The 20,354-nt window shown below is 44.5% G+C and overlaps 1 protein-coding gene across 9 annotated transcripts in view; it reads right to left on the reverse strand.

The window, feature by feature from the left end:
- myocd (myocardin) overlaps window positions 1–20,354 on the reverse strand; it is a 303,397-nt gene that overhangs the window by 81,850 nt on the left and 201,193 nt on the right. For all 9 annotated transcript variants that reach the window (XR_011936178.1, XR_011936177.1, XM_072483120.1 and 6 more), the window contains exons 4-5: window positions 3,169–3,244; window positions 982–1,143 (exon numbers count right to left, since the gene is read on the reverse strand). Coding sequence is in view for 7 of the 9 variants with exons in the window: in XM_072483120.1 (XP_072339221.1) it covers window positions 982–1,143; window positions 3,169–3,244 (238 nt within the window). In the remaining 2 variants the exon portion in view is untranslated. The remainder of the gene's footprint in view (window positions 1–981; window positions 1,144–3,168; window positions 3,245–20,354) is intronic.

Below are 20,354 nucleotides of genomic sequence, written 5' to 3' on the forward strand. Positions count from 1 at the left end.
AATTTGTACATTTATCATTAAGCCATCAGGGGTCTCTGACAAGTACTCCAACATGTTCTGCAGCTTGCATATCTTAGTATTTTCCAGATCTTAGTTGACATGAAATATGAAATCACAGAAGATATTTTGGTCACAAATAGTATTTCTTTTTAGAAGTGCAGATAGTACAAATATCTAGCTCCAAGATTCCATGCATAGGCAAAATGTTGGAGCGGATTGCCAAATTTATTATAAGAGAGTGGAAAAAAACAATTTTTGCCAAATTACACTCACACAATACACCGTAAATGTGACTCAACTGATATAAAATTCCTGAATACACTAGATTAATGACAGCAAAACACATGTGGGTTAAGTGATATTTCCATTATGGGATGAATCTTATATCAGGAATGAGCAAAATTATCAAATGGCGTCTTTCATACATTACAAGTTGCAAATTGCAGGGGTTCCAGGGAAATTTATTTGTGTGAATTTTTATAAGCATGACAAAGGCAAAAGCTAATGGTACAAATTGTGCTACCACAGCACTGATAGGAAAATAAAAATTGCTTTAGTTCAGGAAATCATCTATGTTTTTTTTAAAAGAAAACCTTGTCGACGACATTTTCATCATATATTCTCCAAAAAAAGGGTATGCAAATCTTTAGGGAAATATCAGGTGCCTATGACCGCTGGAAAATGGAGGCACTCCATTATGTAACTCCCAGCCAATGGGTGAAACAAAGCATTAGTATAAGCAGCAGCCCTCTCAACTTCCTTCGTCATCGCTGACTTGCTGACAATGCAGGTGAAAATAAAATATCAAAATCTCAAAGTTCTGTAGCAAAATTATGAATTCTTATTGTATTTCTACAGGGAGTCGTAAACAAATCTGTTTACTTTAGTATGAGTGGTACTGAATTTAGAAGGCGCCAATGTATTCAAATCATAGGTCAGTAAAAATCCCAAATCAGAGACAAAGGCGAACTTTGTAAATACCATTGATTGCCTCTTTTACGGCTGAATCTACTGGAATTATATTCTTCTTCACAAGCTCCAAAGGTCCAGGTCTTTGGGCTATCTTCTCATTGAGGTCATCAGCCAGCCTTGCCCTCTTGAGCTTCATTTGAGTTGCTTGAAGTGTGCCCTCTGCAGCTGTATCTTTTGGACCAAAAAAACCAAACTTAGTAATTAGCTTCTGACTTAGTAATTAGCTTCTGAAAAAAACCCCGCTATGCTGCCTTTAGGAAACTTTCGTGCAAGTAATTATTCTAAAGCTCGGTAGGAGAGTTGGTATGGTGGCACGGTGGTTCGCACTGCCGCCTCACAGCTCCAGGGACCTGGATACAATTCCGACCTCGAGTGTCTATCTGTGTGGAGTTTGCACCTTCTCCCCCTGACTGCATGGGTTTCCTCCGGGCGCTCCGGTTTCCTCCCACTGTCCAAAGATGTGAGGTTAGGTGGATTGGCCATGCTAAATTGCCCCAAAGGTTAGATGGGGTTACTGGGTTACGGGGATAGGGCATAGATATGATTCTGTTTCGGAGGGTCGGTGCAGACTCGATGGGCTGAATGGCCTTTTTCACTGTAAGGATTCTATGGAGGAGTCATACGGACTTGAAATGCTAACTTTGTTTCTCTCTCCAAGGATGCTGCCAGACCTGCTGAGTTTCCATGCATTTTCTGTGTTTTTTTTCAGATTACCAGGATCCACAGTATTTTGTATTTATTCTAAAGTATCCTTGTGTCTGAATATATTATCACCTACGATTTAAGTTAATACATATATAAAAATATAAAGTTGATTCCACTGCACTCGCTGTACCCTTCCTCAGCCACTCTTATCCAGTATACTGACAGTTCTGCACACGGGATGAAAACCCTGGATTGTTGTCAAGTCTCTGGGAATTAAAGACTAACATCCCAGACATCCACGTGAGCAACACCGGAGAAACATCATCAGGGCCTCCCCCCACCTGTTGTAGTCAGCGGGTCAACCTCAAGAATTTATCCATCCAACCAGAGTTGACAATCCAACTTAATGTCAACGCCCAGCCAATCCAACTGGAGCTCAGAGGGTTAAGGGAAGAGACACCTACTCTTTGGCTAATTGTCATTTCTTGGACTGCAAGGCAATTCAGTTAACATTCCACTGTCGGGGAAAACATAACAAGGAGCAAATCACAAACAAAATGGTAAACTTACTGCTGCCATATTAATTAAATTTTTTCAGAAGTTAAGCAAAATATTGTTCTGGAAACATCAGGCATTTGCAAAAGAAATTTCTACATACAAAGCATTGCCTCCAGGGCATGTCTGTCACAATGAATGCATCATGCATTGTAATAGATTTAAATAAAATTAAAAAGTCACAAGGAAACAATGCATCTCGTCATGGGTTCTTCTGTTTTACTTTTACTGGCAATTTACTGACTTTGACAATTTACAAGGAGTATATATGAAAAATGAGGCCAAATTTTTAAGTGTTGGTGGGAGCAGGACCTGGTGCAGGCACAACATAAGGCATCCTAACACCTCTAGGACAATCCAATGTTCAAAGTGAGGGCAGGGTTGGATGTAATGGAGGAACCTGCTCGCCTCCAATTAATGGCCCATTAAATTCCTTTAGGACCCAGTTAGCAGGCTGGGGAGATCCGGGCAACAGTTTTCAATGGGGATTTTGACAGACCAGAGCAGTTTGTTGCACATTTGTGCACACCCGTGAGCTTCACTGGGGCAAATGGAGAGGTTTTAAAAAATTATATTTAAAATTATCGGGCCCTCAGGTATCCGGTGCCAGATTGTACATATAATCCTATTTTTCCCCCGCTCACACTCTGTCTCAGCAGCCTTTATGTTGCTGGTTCTCTGAGGAACTGCCCGATTTCTTCGCCAAGGCTGCGGTAGGGCCCTTTAGTACCAGGCAGGCCTACTGCCTAATTTTAACATGAAATGTTGAGGTGGGGATTCGAGCCCCAGAATTCTTTGAGGTATCGAGTTCCCAACCGTGCTTTGAAAATCCAGCTAGGGTTTAAAATGGACTAAATCAGCAAAGATGCTCCAGAGACCTGAACTACCTGTGGGCAATGTCATAGGACATAAGCTATTTGGAATTTAAAATACTTGAGTAATATTATTATGGAGACTATTACAAGGCCTATAATGTTACAGAAAATTGGTACTTACCTTGTAGGATATGCATATTAACCAGGTCTGTTTTCTCAGGTCTACTTCTGATCTTGTGTTTTAAGTAGTCTTCCGTCTGTAAGACAAAGAAAGTAATCAATTGTCGAATTTAGAAGCTGCAGACTCATTTAAAGATTAATAATATATTCCTTGGCAGACACTAACGATCAACTTTGCCTCTGAGGCTACGAATTTCAAACAAGCACAATGGGGCGTAGAAAGTCCGATCCTTTTAAGAAATTTAATAGCATCTTTTTGGTGAATAGTCAGAAGTGCCCATGTACACACAAAGAAAATGCAAGACTTTTAAGAAGTTTGCGATTTAGCATTACAAACAGCTGAATTGCTGACTATATATAATGCTACATGTGTTCTTTTGAAGTGTATAATCATTTATATATATATCACATCATGCTCTTATCACCTGACAGGATATTTATGAACCAGCATTTGATTTAATGAAAGACAGACTTCTTGGGCTTACATTCAAATATTAACAGTTACTTGCTGGCGAGCTGCTTGGCAAACATGAAGCTTGGGGAGTTGAAAATTGAACTGAAAAAAAAACTTGATCCATTTCAAATGACAGTCTTTCATCATGGAAAAAAGCAATCTATTTTTGTTGCTTGGGCAAAGAAGAGAGGTTTGTGCTGTATAGCAGGCACCAACTACATAATAACATGCCTGGTTGCAGTTTACGTCAATGTATCGCCTTCCTGTGAATAACGTACTGTTGAGCAGTAGGGAAAATATCCATCTGTCCCTCCACATGCAGTGAGGTTCCTGGTAACAGGTGTCACCCACCAGCAGAGGTGCTAAAGCAGGCATCAGCATGTCGCTCAGCACCACTCGCATGCCCGTTCTAGTGGCCAGTTAAACAGCAGCATTGGTAGACCACCAATCTATTTTGCAAGCCAGCACAGACAAACATGCTGTCTTAAAGGTGAGAATGCCCCCATTTTCTCTTCTATTTCCTGGGCGCTATAATATGAATGAGATGGTAATGACAAAACTGCTGTAGGCCTTCACCTCCACCAGCCACCCCAAATAGGCTTCTAAAAATTTGAAGATGTATCACTGGAATCTTTCTACTTTCTGTTGGATAACTGTGTTTTATTCTGTATTTATTCCCAGACACAAGGCTGAAAAGGCAATTTAGCAACAAGGAGGTTTGTTGGTCAAAACACCTCCACATGTGCTTACAGTTTCAGATATTGAAACTCGATGATTGACACTTCCATTGCCCTGTAGTAAAAAGGAATTTCTTTTTAACATAGTGGAAATGAATTGGACATCCTATTGTCACAACAGGATTCATTGGTTCTAAACAGTGTACTGTGGGCCGATTGGCATGGCAGTGGCACAGCCGAGGTGCCATTGGGGTTGGAAGGGGTGCACAGGTGGCATGGATGCGGCATGGGGAGTATATTGGGGATGAAAAAGTGAGGGCTAAAACCCTTTCTAGTATTAGTTTCACTAGGGTTAAGTCCCATAGCACCAAGGTGGACCTTTTAAACAGCCAGTCTTGGCTGCCTCTGATCTTTTTCCTGGGTTGGCTAGCTTGATTCCGACCCACACCCGCTGTCCCCCCCCCTCCTCCCCATTCCCACCCCTATCACACTAGTAATGAAAATCACGCCCTTGCAGGCACTTTCTCCCAAGGAAGGTGGGCGGGCCAAGCTGGAAATTTTCCACACTCCTATTACATTTAAGGGATGGCAGTGGATAGACAATGACAAACATTCAAGGAGGGGAACTACAGCAACTGCTCATTCCTGTCTGACAGAAAAAGCAAAGGGGGTAAGAGGGCCAATCCATGGCTTACAAAGGAAATTAGAAATAGTATCTGATCCAAGGAAGAAGCATACACTTTGGCCAAGTAAAATAATAGGTCTGAGGATTGGGAGCAGTTTAGAATTCATCAAGGAAGGACGAAGGGATTGATTAAGAAGGGAAAAGTACAGTATGAAAGCTTGCATGGAACATAAAGACTGACACTAAGAGTTCCAAGAGATATGTGAAGAGAAAGAGATTGGTAAAGAGAAATATAGTCCCCTTACAGACAGAAACAGGGGAATGCATAATAAGGGACAAAGAAACAGCTGAGCAATTGAATACATACTTTGTTTCTGTCTTCACAAAAGAGGACACAAATCAGATACTAGAAATGCTGGAGAATGAAAGGTTTAGTGAGAGGGAAGAACTGAGGGAGATCAAAATTAGTAGAGAAATGGTGCTGGGAAAATTGATGGGATTGGACATAGAATTTACAGTGCAGAAGGAGGCCATTCGGCCCATCAAGTCTGCACCGGATCTTGGAAAGAGCACCCTACTTAAGCCCATGCCTCCACCCTATCCCCAGTAACTTCACCGAACCTTTTGGACATTAAGGGCAATTTATGATGGCCAATACACCTAACTTGCACATCTTTGGGCTGTGGGAGGAAATCGGAGCACCCGGAGGAAGCCCATGCAGACACGGGGACAACGTGCAGGCTCCGCACAGACAGTGACCCAAGCCGGGAATCGGACCTGGGATCCTGGAGCTGTGAAGCAATTGTGCTAACCACTGTGCTACCGTGCTGCCCTTTGAAGGCGGATAAATCCCCAGGGCCTGAGAATCTGCATCCCAGAGTGCTAACGGAGGTGGCTCTGGAAATAGTGGACGCATTAGTGGTCATCGTCCGGGATTCTATAGACTCTGGAACTGTCCTCTACAGACTGGAGGGTAGCTCACATCACTCCGATATTCAAAAAGGGAGGTAGGGAGAATGCAGGGAATTATAGACCAGTAAATCTAACACGGTAGTGGGGGAAATGCTTGAATCCATTATCAAGGACTTTATAGCGGAACATTTAGAAAGCAGTGTCAGGATCAGTCAAAGTCAGCATGGATTTATGAAGGGAAAATCATGCTTGACAAATCCGTTGGAATTCTTTGAAGATGTAACCAGTACAGTTGACAAGGGGGAGCCAGTCAATGTGGTATATTTGGACTTTTAGAAGGTGTTTGACAAAGTCTCGCATTATTGTGCAAAATTAAAGCTCATGGGATTGGGGGAAATGAATTGAGGTGGATAGAAAACTGGTTGCCAGAGAGGAAACAAAGTGTAGGGATTAATGGGTCCTTTTCAAACTGGCAGGCAGTAACTAATGGGGTACCACAGAGATTGGTGCTGGGACCCCAGCTATTCACAATATATATTAATGATTTGGATGAGGGAACAAAATGTAACATCTCAAGTTTGCAGATGATACCAAGTTAGGCGTGAGGGTGAACTGTGATGAGAATGCAGGGATCCTACAGCATGATCTGGACAGGTTGGGCAAGTTGGCAAATCAATGCAGATGCTGTATAATTTGGATAAGTGTGAAGTTATTCACTTTGGAAGCAAAAACAGGAAGGCAGATTACTATTTGAATGGTTGAAAATTGGGAGAGGGGAATGTGCAGTGGGACCTGGGTGTCCTTGTGCTCCAGTCACTGAAGTTAAGCATGCAGGTGCAGCAGGCGGTCAAGAAGGCTTGTGGTATGTTGGCCTTCATTGCGAGAGGTTTCGAGTATAGAAGCAAGGATGTGTTGCTGCAATTATACAGGGCCTTGGTGAGGCCACACCTGGAGTATTGTGTGCAGTTTTGGTCTCCTTCTCGGAGGAAGGATGTTCTTGCTCTCGAGGGAGTGCAGCGAAGGTTTACCAGACTGATTCCAGGGATGGCGGGACTGTCATATGAGGAGAGATTGACTAGGTTGGGATTGTTCTCGCTGGAGTTCAGAAGAATGAGAGGGGATCTCATAGAGACGTATGAAATTTTAACGGGACTAGACAGGGTAGATGCAGAGGAGATGTTACCAATGATAGGTGTGTCCAGAACCAGGGGTCACAGTCTGAGGATTCGGAGTAAACTATTTCGGACAGATATAAGGAGACATTTTTTCACACAAAAAGAATGGTGAGACTGTGGAATTCATTACCACAGGAAGTAGTTGATGCTAAAACTTTGAATATATTCAAGAGGCGGCCAGATATAGCACTTGGGGAGAATGGGATCAAAGGCTATGGGGAGAAAGCAGGAGTAGGCTATTGAGTTGGATGATCAGCCATGATCTTGATGAATGGCGGAGCAGACTCAAAGGGCCAAAAGGCCTCCTCCTGCTCCTATCTTCTATGTATCTATGTATGTACACACTTTGAGGATGAAAATCCAGGTTTTAGAAGATTAGACTGTGATTTGATTGATGCTTTAAGATATTAAGGGGAACGGATAAGAAATAGAGAAACTATTTTCACCGGTTGGGGAATCTACAACCATGGGAACTGGTTAAAAATTAGGGATAGATCTTTCAGGAGTTGAGTACAATGAGGGGGGCAGACATTTGGAATTCTCTTTTGTAAACAACAATTGATACTGGGTTCCGTTGTAAATTTAAATCTGGGCTTGATATATTTCTGTCAACATGTGTTAAGGTCCATGGGGCAAAGGTGGTTCTTTGGAGTCAGCCATGATCTCAGTGAGTGATGGAATAGGTTCAAGGGACTAAATGGCTTCCTCTTGTTTCTATCTCCTCTGCCAAATAATAACCATCCATAAGCAAAGAATTTGGCTGTGAAGCTAAAGTTAAAAAGGTATTTATTCATTATTTGTAACGATCATACTGTGCGCAACACTGGATCAATTTTCAGGCGAGCCTTAATTGATAGGAAGGTAGCAGCCCCCCATAAAAGAATAGGAGAAACCCTATAATAGATCCAAGATCTGGAAAGCACCACCTGAAAGGGAGATGGAAGCACATTCAGTTGTACCTTTCAAAAGGGAAATGGAGAAATACTCGAAGGGAAAAGAATTGTAGAGGTATAGGGAGAGAACAGCGGAGTGGAACTAATTGAATAGTTCTTCCAAGCAGTTAGCGCAGGCACAATGGGTTGACTGTGTGATTCGATGAATAAGGAATAGAATTTGGGCTCCCATAGATCATAGCCAATATTAGAGACTGCCTATATGACTGCAATATCAAGTGGTACTGTCAACTACGGGGGGTCCGAGACACCCTATTATATTACTACAAAATCAACAAGAACCTCAAATACTTGAAAATACAAATATATCATGCTCAAAATATAAATATACATTGATACACCAATATTATGGGCTGGCTTCTCTGTCCGTTCACGGCAGTAGGATTCTCCGGTCCCGATGCAGTCAATGGGAGATTTGGCTGAGTGCCAGATTCTCCGTCCTCACCAGCAGCGGTAGCGAGGCAGACTCGCAACAGAGAATCCTGGCCAATAGATCTATTTTCCTCAGCGCACGTCACTTTAAAATATCAATTTCAAAGCTCCATTCAAATGAATAGGAATGCAGGAAATTCAAATGCTTCGAAGAAGGGGCATATAGCCTCGAAATGTTAAATCTGTTTTTCTCGCCACAGATGCTGCCAGACTTGTTGAGCCCGTCCAGCATTTTCTGTTGTTATTTACAATTAAAATGCTTAGTCCAACTAAAGAACAGCTGCTACTTACACAGCACATGATATGTATTATAAAGATGTGCATGGGACTCATGCTATAGGTTCACATAGCTGTTCTTCCAAATTTTCTGATTTGAATTAATTTTATAATGTGCAACATATTTATAATTCTACCAAGACATTTGCCTCTCACAGTGTGATTGTTTTTTGTCTATCATGATATCAAATTACTCAATCAGACCACAATCATATATGTAGGGACCACAGTTTCCCATGAATATCATTAAAACTCGTACAATTATATTTTTGTAATAGGCTTCCCTGTCTTTTGCTTGGTGAGGCTACTATATTTACGCATTGATCATCTCCTGAACATTGCACCATTTTTAACTATAGTGCAATTTTTCATTTCTTGCTGTAATTCAAGTTAGTTTGATGAAAGAAAAATACTACAGATGCTGAAAATCTGATATAAAAACAGAAAATTCAGGAAATACTCAGCAGGTATGGCAGCATCTATGGAGAGAGAAAGAGAGATGTTTTGAGTCCAATATTACTGGCGCGACCAACCGGCCACGTTGCGCCCGAAAAGCAGCGCGACTAGTCTATGCCGGGAGGTTCTGCTTCCGGGATCTATCCAACTCATCATGCCTCGCAAGATCTAACGAGATGGTGTAAGTCATCACGATCTGAATCCTGCCCATTGTGGGCAGCATCACTGTTTTGCAAATCCGCGTATTAGAGTGAGACAGCTAATCACACTCGAACATGCATGAGCAGCACGGTAGCATGGTGGTTAGCACAATTGCTTCACAGCTCCAGGGTCCCGGGTTCGATTCCCAGCTTGGTTCACTGTCTGTGCGGAGTCTGCACGTTCTCCCTGTGTGTGTGGGGGTTTCCTCTGGGTGCTCCGGTTTCCTCCCACAGTCCAAAGATGTGCAGGTTAGGTGGATTGGTCATGCTAAATTGCCCTTAATGTCCAAAATTGCCCTTTGTGTTGGGTCGGGTTACTGGGTTATGGGGATAGGGTGGAGGTATGGGCTTAGGTAGGGTGCTCGTTCAAAGAGCTGGTGCAGTCTCGATGGGCCGAATGGCCTCCGTTTGCACTGTAAATTCTATGGTAAAACCACTTCACCTCGGCCGAGCACCGTTCAGTGCTGGTCTCCACAAATGGGGACCAGATGCAATGTCTCCCAAGGGTTCAGAGGCCCCCGGGTGCTTGTCCTCTGGGCAGGGTGGCAGCCTGGCACTGCGGGTGCCACCTGGGCACCCTGGAACTGCCAGTCCGATACCCTGACAGTGCCACCAGGATGCCAGCCTGGCACTGCCAAGGTGCCCGGGTGGCACTGCAAGCGTGTCAGACTGGCAGTTCCAGGGTGCTTGGGTGCTGGTTTAACTCAGTGGGCTAAATAGCTGGTTTGTGATGCAGAAAAAGGCCAGCAGCGCGCGTTCAATTCCCGTACCAGCTGAGAATTTGAATTCTCCCTCTGTGTACCAGAACAGGCGCCGGAATGTGGCTTTTCACAGTAACTTCATTGCAGCGTTAATGTAAGCCTACTTGTGACAATAAAGGTTATTCATTTATTTATTTTATGTGCTCTAAACCCAGGTATGTCTCAAAGAAGCACACCAACCTCACCGTTCTGGCCTGGGAAGTCATTGACCTGAAGGTCAGCACGGCTGCCATCTACCCCTGAAACACGATCCAGTTCAGGAAGTGGATTAATGATCTCATCCGCTCTGCCAGGGCAAGTCCTCTTTCAGCTACCTCCAATATTAAACTTCAGCATGGCACCATGAACCTAAATGCTCACTCTCTTCACGGACCTCACACACTTAGTCACAGGGGACACATGAAAACACAGGCGAAACTTGCGCACAACATGTAGAGGCATGGCAGAGATACACCCCCTCGCAAACGTGAGAAGGCTGCTGCAGAGCTCGCTGGCAAGGACCAGGATTGTTTCAATGATGACACAGATTTTGGCCTCTTGCAATAACCTAGTACAGATCTCAGCCCCATCTCTTCAGCGAATCCTGCCATTTATGCTGAATTAGCTTCAGCTCATCCACTAAAAGGTCCTTTTGTATTTTTCAGCTTCCAGCAGACCACAGCCAGAAAGCGAGCCCAGCAGCTGTCTGAACCCCCGGGCATGTCTGAGGATGAGGGGGCTAAGAAAAACCATCACAGCGCTCAGCCACACCCTCCACCAGAGCAGAGACACACACCTCGGTGGTGCGCAGTTCAAGGCTAGGAGTCACTTTCTGGGCAATACGTCTGAGACACGTGCCAGTAGAAGTCAGAGGCAGGGACAGCCCAGGTATCCGACATTTGGAGGGCTGCCGTAGACCAGCCATTCGCTCAGTTCCAGTCAGATGATGAGGCTCTGGAAGCAGCTGTTAGCTCACTGGTGCAAAGGCAAGCAGTGAAATCTGGGGCAGATCTTCTCGAGTCTCTCAGCAGACTAGAGTGAACGATAGACGAGCCTGCCTGCATTCTGTCGGAGGTCGTGTCTCCGACATGCGAGTGCCTCGAGGTCACCATCGGAAAGTTGACAAAGACCATGGAGACCTTGGTCCTGCAGATCCTGCCAGAATTTTACTCAGCCCTGCACTCCATGGTCATACAATCTGGTGGGCACCATCAGGATCTCGGAGACATGACACCCTGACCACCGTCCAGGTGCACCATCTCCTGCAGGTGTCAGGTCAGAGCTCTCTGCCACCGACAGGAAGGATGAAAATCAGCTGGACACCCCAGGGGCCTCCACTCAGGAAACTCCCAAGGGTGTGCCGCCACTCACAGTCCCCTCTGACTCCGTCTGCACCAACTCCAGCAGCGCAGTAGCTGGATGGGATGCTGGTGTGCCGCTGTTTTAATGAGCATTCATGTGATGCAAATTAATTAAAATGGTGTTTGTACCACCAGCCAGTGAGAAGACTGACCCGCCACTGGGAGAATTGCAACATGATTTTCCGCCAGCGGATTTCCATCCTTTTGGTTCCCGCTAGATTCTCCATTCACACCCATCACCAAAACTGCCAAGGGCAGGATGGGATAATTCCGCCCCCAGTATGGGACCATTCTACTTTCTTGGGTTATATAATTCTTCCACTTAGCACCTAATTCCAGAATCGTCATATGCTCCAGCCCTCCACTCACCATTACCACAACTTTTATACACTTTTCTCCACAATGATTTGCTTTTGCAAAAAAAGCCACAATAGCATTGTTTTTTTCTGTTCAGTGGCAAACAGTGCTCACCATTGATTAGGTTTACAGCTGCCCACAGACATTTCAGGGACTTTTAAGCAGTAACTTTTCAGCATTTTGAGATTTATTTTCCTGCGCATGACAACCAGATATGTGATTCGTGAGCAGGACAATCTACAACAAGACTCAGCAACCAAATAGATTGAAGGATTCTCATTGAGACACGTCAACCTGGATAGTAACAGTGGCAGATTACATAAGCAGAGGAAGTGAATCATAGAATATGAATCAGAAAATTTACAGTGCCGAAGGAGGCCATTCAGCCTATCGAGTCTGCACCAGCCCTTGGAAAGAGCACCCCACTTAAGCCCACACTTCCACCCCATCCCCGTAACCCAATAACCCCACCTAACCTTTTTTGGACACTAAGGGCAATTTAGCATGGCCAATCCACCTAACCTGCACATCTTTGGACTGTGGGAGGAAACCGGAGCACCCGGAAGAAACCCACACAGATACCGGAAGAACGTGCAGACTCCACACAGACAGTGACCCAAGCCGGGAATCGAACCTGGGACCCTGGAGCTGTGAAGCAACTGTGGTAACCACTGTGTTACCGTTCCACCTCAAGTTTCAGTTGTCCTCATTTCTCTGCACGCTGTGGACTTTGAACTCGATACTCTCCGTCTTTAGTCCTGGGTATACTCCCAACCCAGTGTCAGTCTGATTGACAGGTATGGCTTCCAATCAATCAGGGAGCTTTCTAGGGCAGGTGACAAAACTGAGTAGGTCTAAGTCACCACTGCCAGGGTAGGGGATTTGATTCCTCACCTCAGGGACCATTGTAGAGGTTGGGTTTAGCTGATGGGGGTGGGTACTCCTGACCCAGAAGTAGTGCTGTGATGATACTTAACTTCCCCAATTCTGGGAGACCTCACCACCAACTGCGAAATCTTCAAGTCAGGTTAAATTACAGTCTGCCAGCCTTGTTAAAACATTTAAATTACCAACACTCTTTCTGGAAGCTGGTTAATTCGCTACCCCTTGTATCACCTCTACAAAACCCAGAATTGAAGTAGGGATTCAACTACCTAAAAATTTTAACATCTGACCCAACATTGTTAGCTGCACTTTGATGTGCTAAAATGCCATGACCCCATCCCACAAAGTCTAACCCAAGGAGTTTAAATTAGACTTAATTAATTGTAAAGTCGGGACAGCACGGTGACACAGTAGTTAGCACTGCTGCCTCATGGCGCTGAGGACCCGGGTTCAATCCTGGTCCCGGGTCACTGTCTGTGTGACTTTGCACAATCTCTCCGAGTCTGCATAGGTCTCACTTCATAACCCAAAGATGTGTAGGGTAGGTGGATTGGCCACACTAAAACTATCCCTGAATTAGAAAAAGAAATTCAAAATTTTTATTTTTTTTAAAATTGTAAAGTCATGCAAAGAAGGCAAATTTAAAAAAGGGGTAGATAGAGACAGAGATAAGACAGTGACAAAAATAAAAAATTAAATGTAAAAAAAATCTCCAACACTAATTAAAATTTGAAGGAATGATAATAATAATCTTTTATTAGTGATACAAATAAGCTTATATTAACACTGCAATGAAGTTATGTGAAAAGATTCTACACTTGTAAAATAAAATGTTCAGTGCATGATGAGAGGTTGTTTGAGTTATTATACCACTAAAAAATTACTTGAATGCAAGAGCCCTAAATTCTTTTTGCCACATTAATGGGTAACTAGTGGGTAAGTACAGCAACTTCACATCTTCACATGGATTTCAATATTGAGACTGTCAATAAGATACTGCAGTAGTACAGCCTGTGGAGGAGCAGAGGAACTTGGACAGCAACTTCCTGATTTCTGTGTTTAGCTGCACATAGGATTCCTACAGTGCAGAAGGAGGCCATTCGGTCCATTGGGTCAGTACCGACCCTCTGAAAGAGCACCGACTTAGGCCCACGCCCCCACCCTATTCCCATAACTGAACCTATACATCCTTGAACACTAACAGGCAACTTAGCGTGGTCACTCCACCTAACCTGCACATCTCTGGACTGTGAGGAAACCTTAGCAACTGGAGGAAACCCACGCAGACACAGGGAGAACGTGCTAACTCCGCACTGACCATCACCCAAGACCGGAATTGAACCTGGATCCCTGGTGCTGTGAGACAGCAGTGCTAACCACTGTGCCACTGCAAACTCCAGAAGTTGCTGTCCAATTTACTCCATAAGAACGTTGACAACAGAGAGCCTTAGCATTATTCTTGTCGCAAATCCAGGCCATTAAAACTCTGTGCTGTACAACTTTAACATCAATTTCTATCTGAATTTCTTTCATAGTGTTTAGTCTACTATATGAGAAGCTGGCATAAGCAGTGTGTCATTTAATCTAACTTTTTGGATGTTCTAAATTTTATTAAAATTGCAGCAATTTTGAATGCAATGGGGGGCTAATTTTAACGTATTTAATGGCATGAATAGAGTGTGACAAAAAAAAATGGGCGTTCCCCCAAAACGAGATGCATATTTCCGTTAAGGTAAACTAGGGGGTAATTTCTTCTCATGTAGCATCATATAGGTATTCATGCACACTTGTGTCGTGTTGGGTGTTCCGATACACAAATGAACCAACATGGTTGTAGATGGTACAACTCTCTGTTTTATTGTCTTAAACAATAACAACTAATAACTGCTGGCTGAGGTTCGCGCTTCACCAGATAACCTGTGGACCCAGCCCTATCACTATCTTGGTGAGGCACTCAGCACATGGTGTATGTCTGAGTGGCACGCTGTGAGCTCTGTGCTCTGAGCTATCTCCTGGTAGAATGAGCGGGAACTGTGGTGTTCCCTGTTTTATAGTGCGTGTGCTCTCACTGGTGGTTGGCTGCGATGTTGTGTGTGTGTTGGTTTGTCCAACTACCTGTCCATCAGTGTGTGTGTGACTGCACCATGATATGCTAATGTGGATATCATATGACAACTTGCATCGATCCCCTGGGAGTAGGCTGCACAGAGAGCAGGCCACAGCTTTGCTACCCCTGGTAAATCAAGTTATGTCTTGTGGTGCTGTTAGAAGTAGCAGCGCTATGCAAACAAATTTTTCTCCCACCACAGTAAATACATACTATCAAATTCTCCATCATGTAACTAACCAATAATGGGGCCCTGGTACGACTTGATCCAGATATGAATCAAGCAATAGGTTTTTCTGAAGACGAGGACCTTTTATCAGTTAATCCTATTTCAGCCACACAGGTGGAACTGTGTTTTCCATTTGCTGTTGAAGTAGACTTGTAGGCCCCCAGCAAGCCCCCCCAGCAAGCCCAGGTTATTTACTTTGTCTACAATGGTTCAGCTGTCTGACTCAGGAACAGAAATTGTTTGATCTTCAAAAGGTAAAGACAGCCTTGTAGCTCACAGACTTTTACATGGTCGAAGTTCCCTATTTTGCTATAGATGACCGGGTGAATAATGGAGGTCGTGTGACAAATTATTCCATGTAATTTGATTTGACAGTATGCTACTACTTGTCCTTAGAGGTAATGAGGAAACATGACTGCCTTCCTGCATATTCTGTGGGTTTTTGGTTTGGGCATGAGAACCCAATGTATAGCAGAGAATAGCAATGCAAGCTTAGGGCCATGGCAGACTTGCACTGAACACATGAAGTAAGTTTGATGACAGCATTGCAATCTGAGGAATTCTAAACCCTCGGCCTGCATTGCTGTCAAGAAGGTTGCACTGTTATTATGAGGCACTGGGGTTAGGCCACCACCCTCAGTTCTTGAACATGACCCTGATACTCCCATAATTATCATAACTGACATAAAACCAGAATAAGAATTGGTGTCTTCACTGCATACAAGAAAAACATCCTTGATTTTTTCTTTCTTTCCCTGAATCACATCACAAGAAGCAGAACTGGACAAGCAATTATATATTGCATTTTTGTGAAGAAACAGAACCATCAGAAGTTTATTTTGGTGTGTTCTGCAATTTAGAGATCATTGTCCACTGCCAAGACAGGAATTCTTAAGCGTGAGCGACTAAATAAAGTATGCAGTGGTGTAATCTGTGCCCTTGTCTGTGTGTTTTTCAATGAAAGGAGGATTTGTTTGTCCTACAATGTGGTAAATGTAAATGATATCAGCACCAATAGGTGGAGAATCAAATTAAAGAATATGTAGTAACGGTATTGTGGCATGAACTGACACCACGTTATTGACTAAATTAAGGACCATTTTCTTGCCCCACCATTTAAAATTATGGGATGAACATTAGCGATTGTAGATCCGTGTGTGTGAGTGTGGGTGGGTGGGGGGTTCACAGGTTTAGAACATTGAACACACATTGTGTTACAAAATACTTCTAGGCACATGAGGCATGCCTAGTCATACAACTCTATACATTAGGGTGGAGATGTTCAGTGACAGGACCAATTGCATTTGTTGAGACGTTTTCCCACTCTCCACATTTCATCTTTTATATTTGAATGTTATAAAAAGGGGGACAAAATGGAAATCCACTTCTTTCTCAACTGAACACAGACAAATTTCTACTGGGCTGTTATAAACTTCAACTGTTCATTTCATCTGAATTAATTTGAAGTTATATCAATGGATTAATACTCCTTTTCAACTGAGAAAAGAGCTCCAGCCTGCTCAGTCCATCCTGGTAGTTTATAGTTTCTTGGTCCTGGCATCATTGTAAATCATTAATACGCCTTCTCCTTCATCCATATCCTTTTTAGGATGAGCTACGAGAAAGGACTGAGAAAACTGACCTTACACTTTTGGGTAAAAGCAGTGCACCAGGTTTGAACAGCAAAAGTTAATTCAGTAGCTGCACTTCGTCTATACCTAGATGTATATTTTAAAGCACATGGCACAATTAAATGCATTGCTTTTGAACATCCAGACACTGAAACCTGCCCAGCCCTTTCCCCTATGCCCTCACTCACTTTACGAGAAGCCAATTTAAATAATCTTTTTAATAATTCAGTGTTCCCAATAATATCCCAATTCATAACACTGCATATGCTAATTTGTTAGTTGTTTGTCTATCTGTGCAGTTCTAAACTCTTCACAATCCGAAATAGTTCATACATTTGAAGCTCAAAAATGAATTCTCTGAAAGTTATCCAGCTCCCTCAATTCTTATCTTCGTTGCTTGCACCAATGACCATATGGCTCGAAAAGATGTCAGCTTTCTACACAATTTCCCTACATATCTCATATTTTACACTTGGATGTAAAAAAAAAAGAACAAAATGTAAATCCACTTCATAATCGAACTGACCAAAAACATATATGGAGGGTTTGTACTGCCCTATAACTGTCCTCAATTCAGATGAATCAACCTGAAATGTGAGCTAATTAAGAGTCACGATCAACAGATTAATTATTCTCTTTTCCAATTAAATTGTTTTCCGATGCTCACTCCCATTTTCAGGTGTCTTGCAGTATGCATTAGGTCCATATTAGTGCCATGACTCCTGACATATGGGTTTTATTCAACTGGCTGAAATCCCAAAATAAACTTGATGAATTTGGTACGACCAGTCATAAATCTGATATAATGCCCATCACGTGGTCACAACCTGGAAGTCCTGTGACTTATAATCAGGACAGGCGTTCATCCTTCTGAATACTGCACACCAATGAATTATCAGCACAAATATCAATGCAAGAGAATGACAATTGTTGTGTCCAGAAACAGCTGAAGAAATGAGAGGAGTGGGTTAGGACAGCGAATACCCAGAGGTGAAACAGGGCGCAACAAATAATGAAACCAGCAATGCAAGCCGGAGCACCATAAGAGGAATTTTCAAATGTACAGAATCCAAGAAAAAAAATACTGCATTCACAGAAAGGGGAGAAAGTCATCATCACCACAATGCCTTTTTTTTTTTAAAAAAAGGAATAAATATGCCAATGCTCCTTACAGAAATGTGCAGCTACCAAGGGGAAAGTTTGAAAATAATTAAGGATGCAAATTTGGACAGTGTTTCAAAATAATAATTTCTGTCATACTCAACCATTTTGACACAAATATTACAAGACTTTTGGGACATTGTACCTCCAGGAATTGAAAGTAGCTTACAAATACAAGAGCGTTGAAAGATCATTTTAAATCAAAATGCTCCACAAACAGATTTGACAACGTTAATAAATAGGCAATGAGAGCTTGCTGGGAACCATGAGCTTGCATAGCTCGATTGACAGAAACATAAGAAAATACACAGTCCAGATGACAAGATTGAAGTTTTCTGGCTAATAAAAATTTTGGTGGACAGTCAAGTGCACAGAGAATATTACAGTTTAAAGTATCTATACAGCAGGTAGATTAAACAGCTTTTATCTTTTTGACTTTGACTCATATCTAACAATCAGCTCCAAATGTTGGTTTATCTTGCTTTGCGACTGATTTTCTTCAGCATTCTGAAGCTACTTAGCTCTGCATCAGTGAACTAAATGTTGAGCTGTGAACTGTCCAATTCTTTGTTTACAACAGGAGTTGGTACACAGACCCTTTAGTCACTGAGCAGACTCGGCCAGAAAACGGATCAATCACTGTCCCCTTTACTCTGTCTCAGGGCAAGGCTTTCTTTATATATCTGTCTCCCTCATTTAGTTTATTGGTTATTTAATTGATCCCATTCAAATAAATAGCACTGAAACGAGCCATTATAGTTATGGACTAATTGGGTTATTTTATTGATTAATTATGCAATTCAGTGGCTATTTTATTCAGGTTCCTGCAGCATATGAACCAGCAGTACTCAGGCAGTAACTTCTTAAAATGCTTTGAACAAACACAAAATACATTATTTTGTAAAATATGCAACACATTTTGATCAGCAAGACTTCACACATCTCAGAATTCCTTATCTGTTCTTTACACATTCATTGCATTATGAGAACTGGGGCGAAATTCTCCGTTATCGGCGGAAAGTCCGCCGATCCGCGCAAAAAACGGCGCAAATCCCACTTGCGTCACGTCAGAAAAATGGGTCGATAGTCTCCGGCCCGAAATGGGCTAGCAGCGACGTAACGGGATCCGCGCTTGCGCAGTGGTTCACGCCGTGCAGCGTCATACACGCTGCACGACGTGACATCTCATAAGGCCGCACTGCTCCCCCCCACCCGACCGCAACACCCGACTGGATGGCTGGCCGCCGCTCAGCCCCGAGGTTCGAGTCACGCGATGTGGAGGCGCTCCTGGACGCGGTGGAGCAGAGGAGGGACGCCCTGTATCCCGGGCACGGCCGCAGAGTTGCCCCACGCCACAGCCGGCGTCTGTGGAGGGAAGTGGCAGAGGCCGTCACCGCTGTGGCCCTGACACCACGGACAGGCACCCAGTGCCACAAGAAGGTGAACGACCTCGTCAGAGCAGGCAGGGTGAGCCTCCCCATATCCCCCCCTCCCCCATATCCCCCCCTCCCCCTCCCCCATATCCCCCCTCCCCCATATCTCCCTCCCCATATCCCCCCCTCCCCCATATCCCCCCTCCCCCATATCCCCCCTCCCCCATATCCCCACCCCCCCTCCCCATATCCCCCCTCCCCCATATCCCCCCCTCCCCAATATCCCCCCCTCCCCCATATCCCCCCCTCCCCATATCCCCCCTCCCCCATATCCCCCCTCCCCCATATCCCCAAGTGAATCCAGCCCTAACCTTAACCTCTGCAATGCACGCGCAACCGATGGCGTGCATTCATATACCTGCCTAACACTGTTGCCTTTTACCCCTGCCACCACCCCCCCCCCCACAGGAGAAGCGCGCACACAACAATAGGGAGCATGTGAGGACTGGAGGAGGGCCCGCTGATGAGAGGCCACTGACCACACAAGGAAAGGGCCCTGGAACTGGCTGGCGGACCTGAGGACCGGGAAGTTGCTGATGCAGAGGTCGGGGGCCCACCAGCAAGTGAGCCACCGACAGCCCGTCCCCATATCCCCCCTCCCCTATATCCCCCTCCCCCGTATCACCTGACCACTGCCTGATGTCTAACCATGCATGCTTCATTGTGTATCGCAGGACCAAACGTCCAGGCACCATTCCCGCAGATGCACACCGTCCGCAGGATGCCCCTCGGAGACCACAGGAGACGGAGAGACCCGCACCCTCCAGCATGCGACGCCCGCAGGATGCCCCTCGGAGGCCACGGGAGACGGAGAGACCCGGACCCTCCAGCATGCGACGCCCGCAGGATGCCCCTCGGAGACCACGGGAGACGGAGAGACCCGGACCCTCCAGCATGCGACGCCCGCAGGATGCCCCTCGGAGACCACGGGAGACGGAGAGACCCGGACCCTCCAGCATGTGACGCCCGCAGGATGCCCCTCGGAGACCACGGGAGACGGAGAGACCCGGACCCTCCAGCATGCGACGCCCGCAGGATGCCCCTCGCACACCACGGGAGACGGAGAGACCTGGAGCAACAGGGAGACGACACCCCCGTCACGTGCGGGAGCGACCACCCAGCG

Source organism: Scyliorhinus torazame, chromosome 18 (genome assembly GCF_047496885.1).
Source record: "Scyliorhinus torazame isolate Kashiwa2021f chromosome 18, sScyTor2.1, whole genome shotgun sequence".
NCBI classification, from domain to species: Eukaryota; Metazoa; Chordata; class Chondrichthyes; order Carcharhiniformes; family Scyliorhinidae; genus Scyliorhinus; species Scyliorhinus torazame.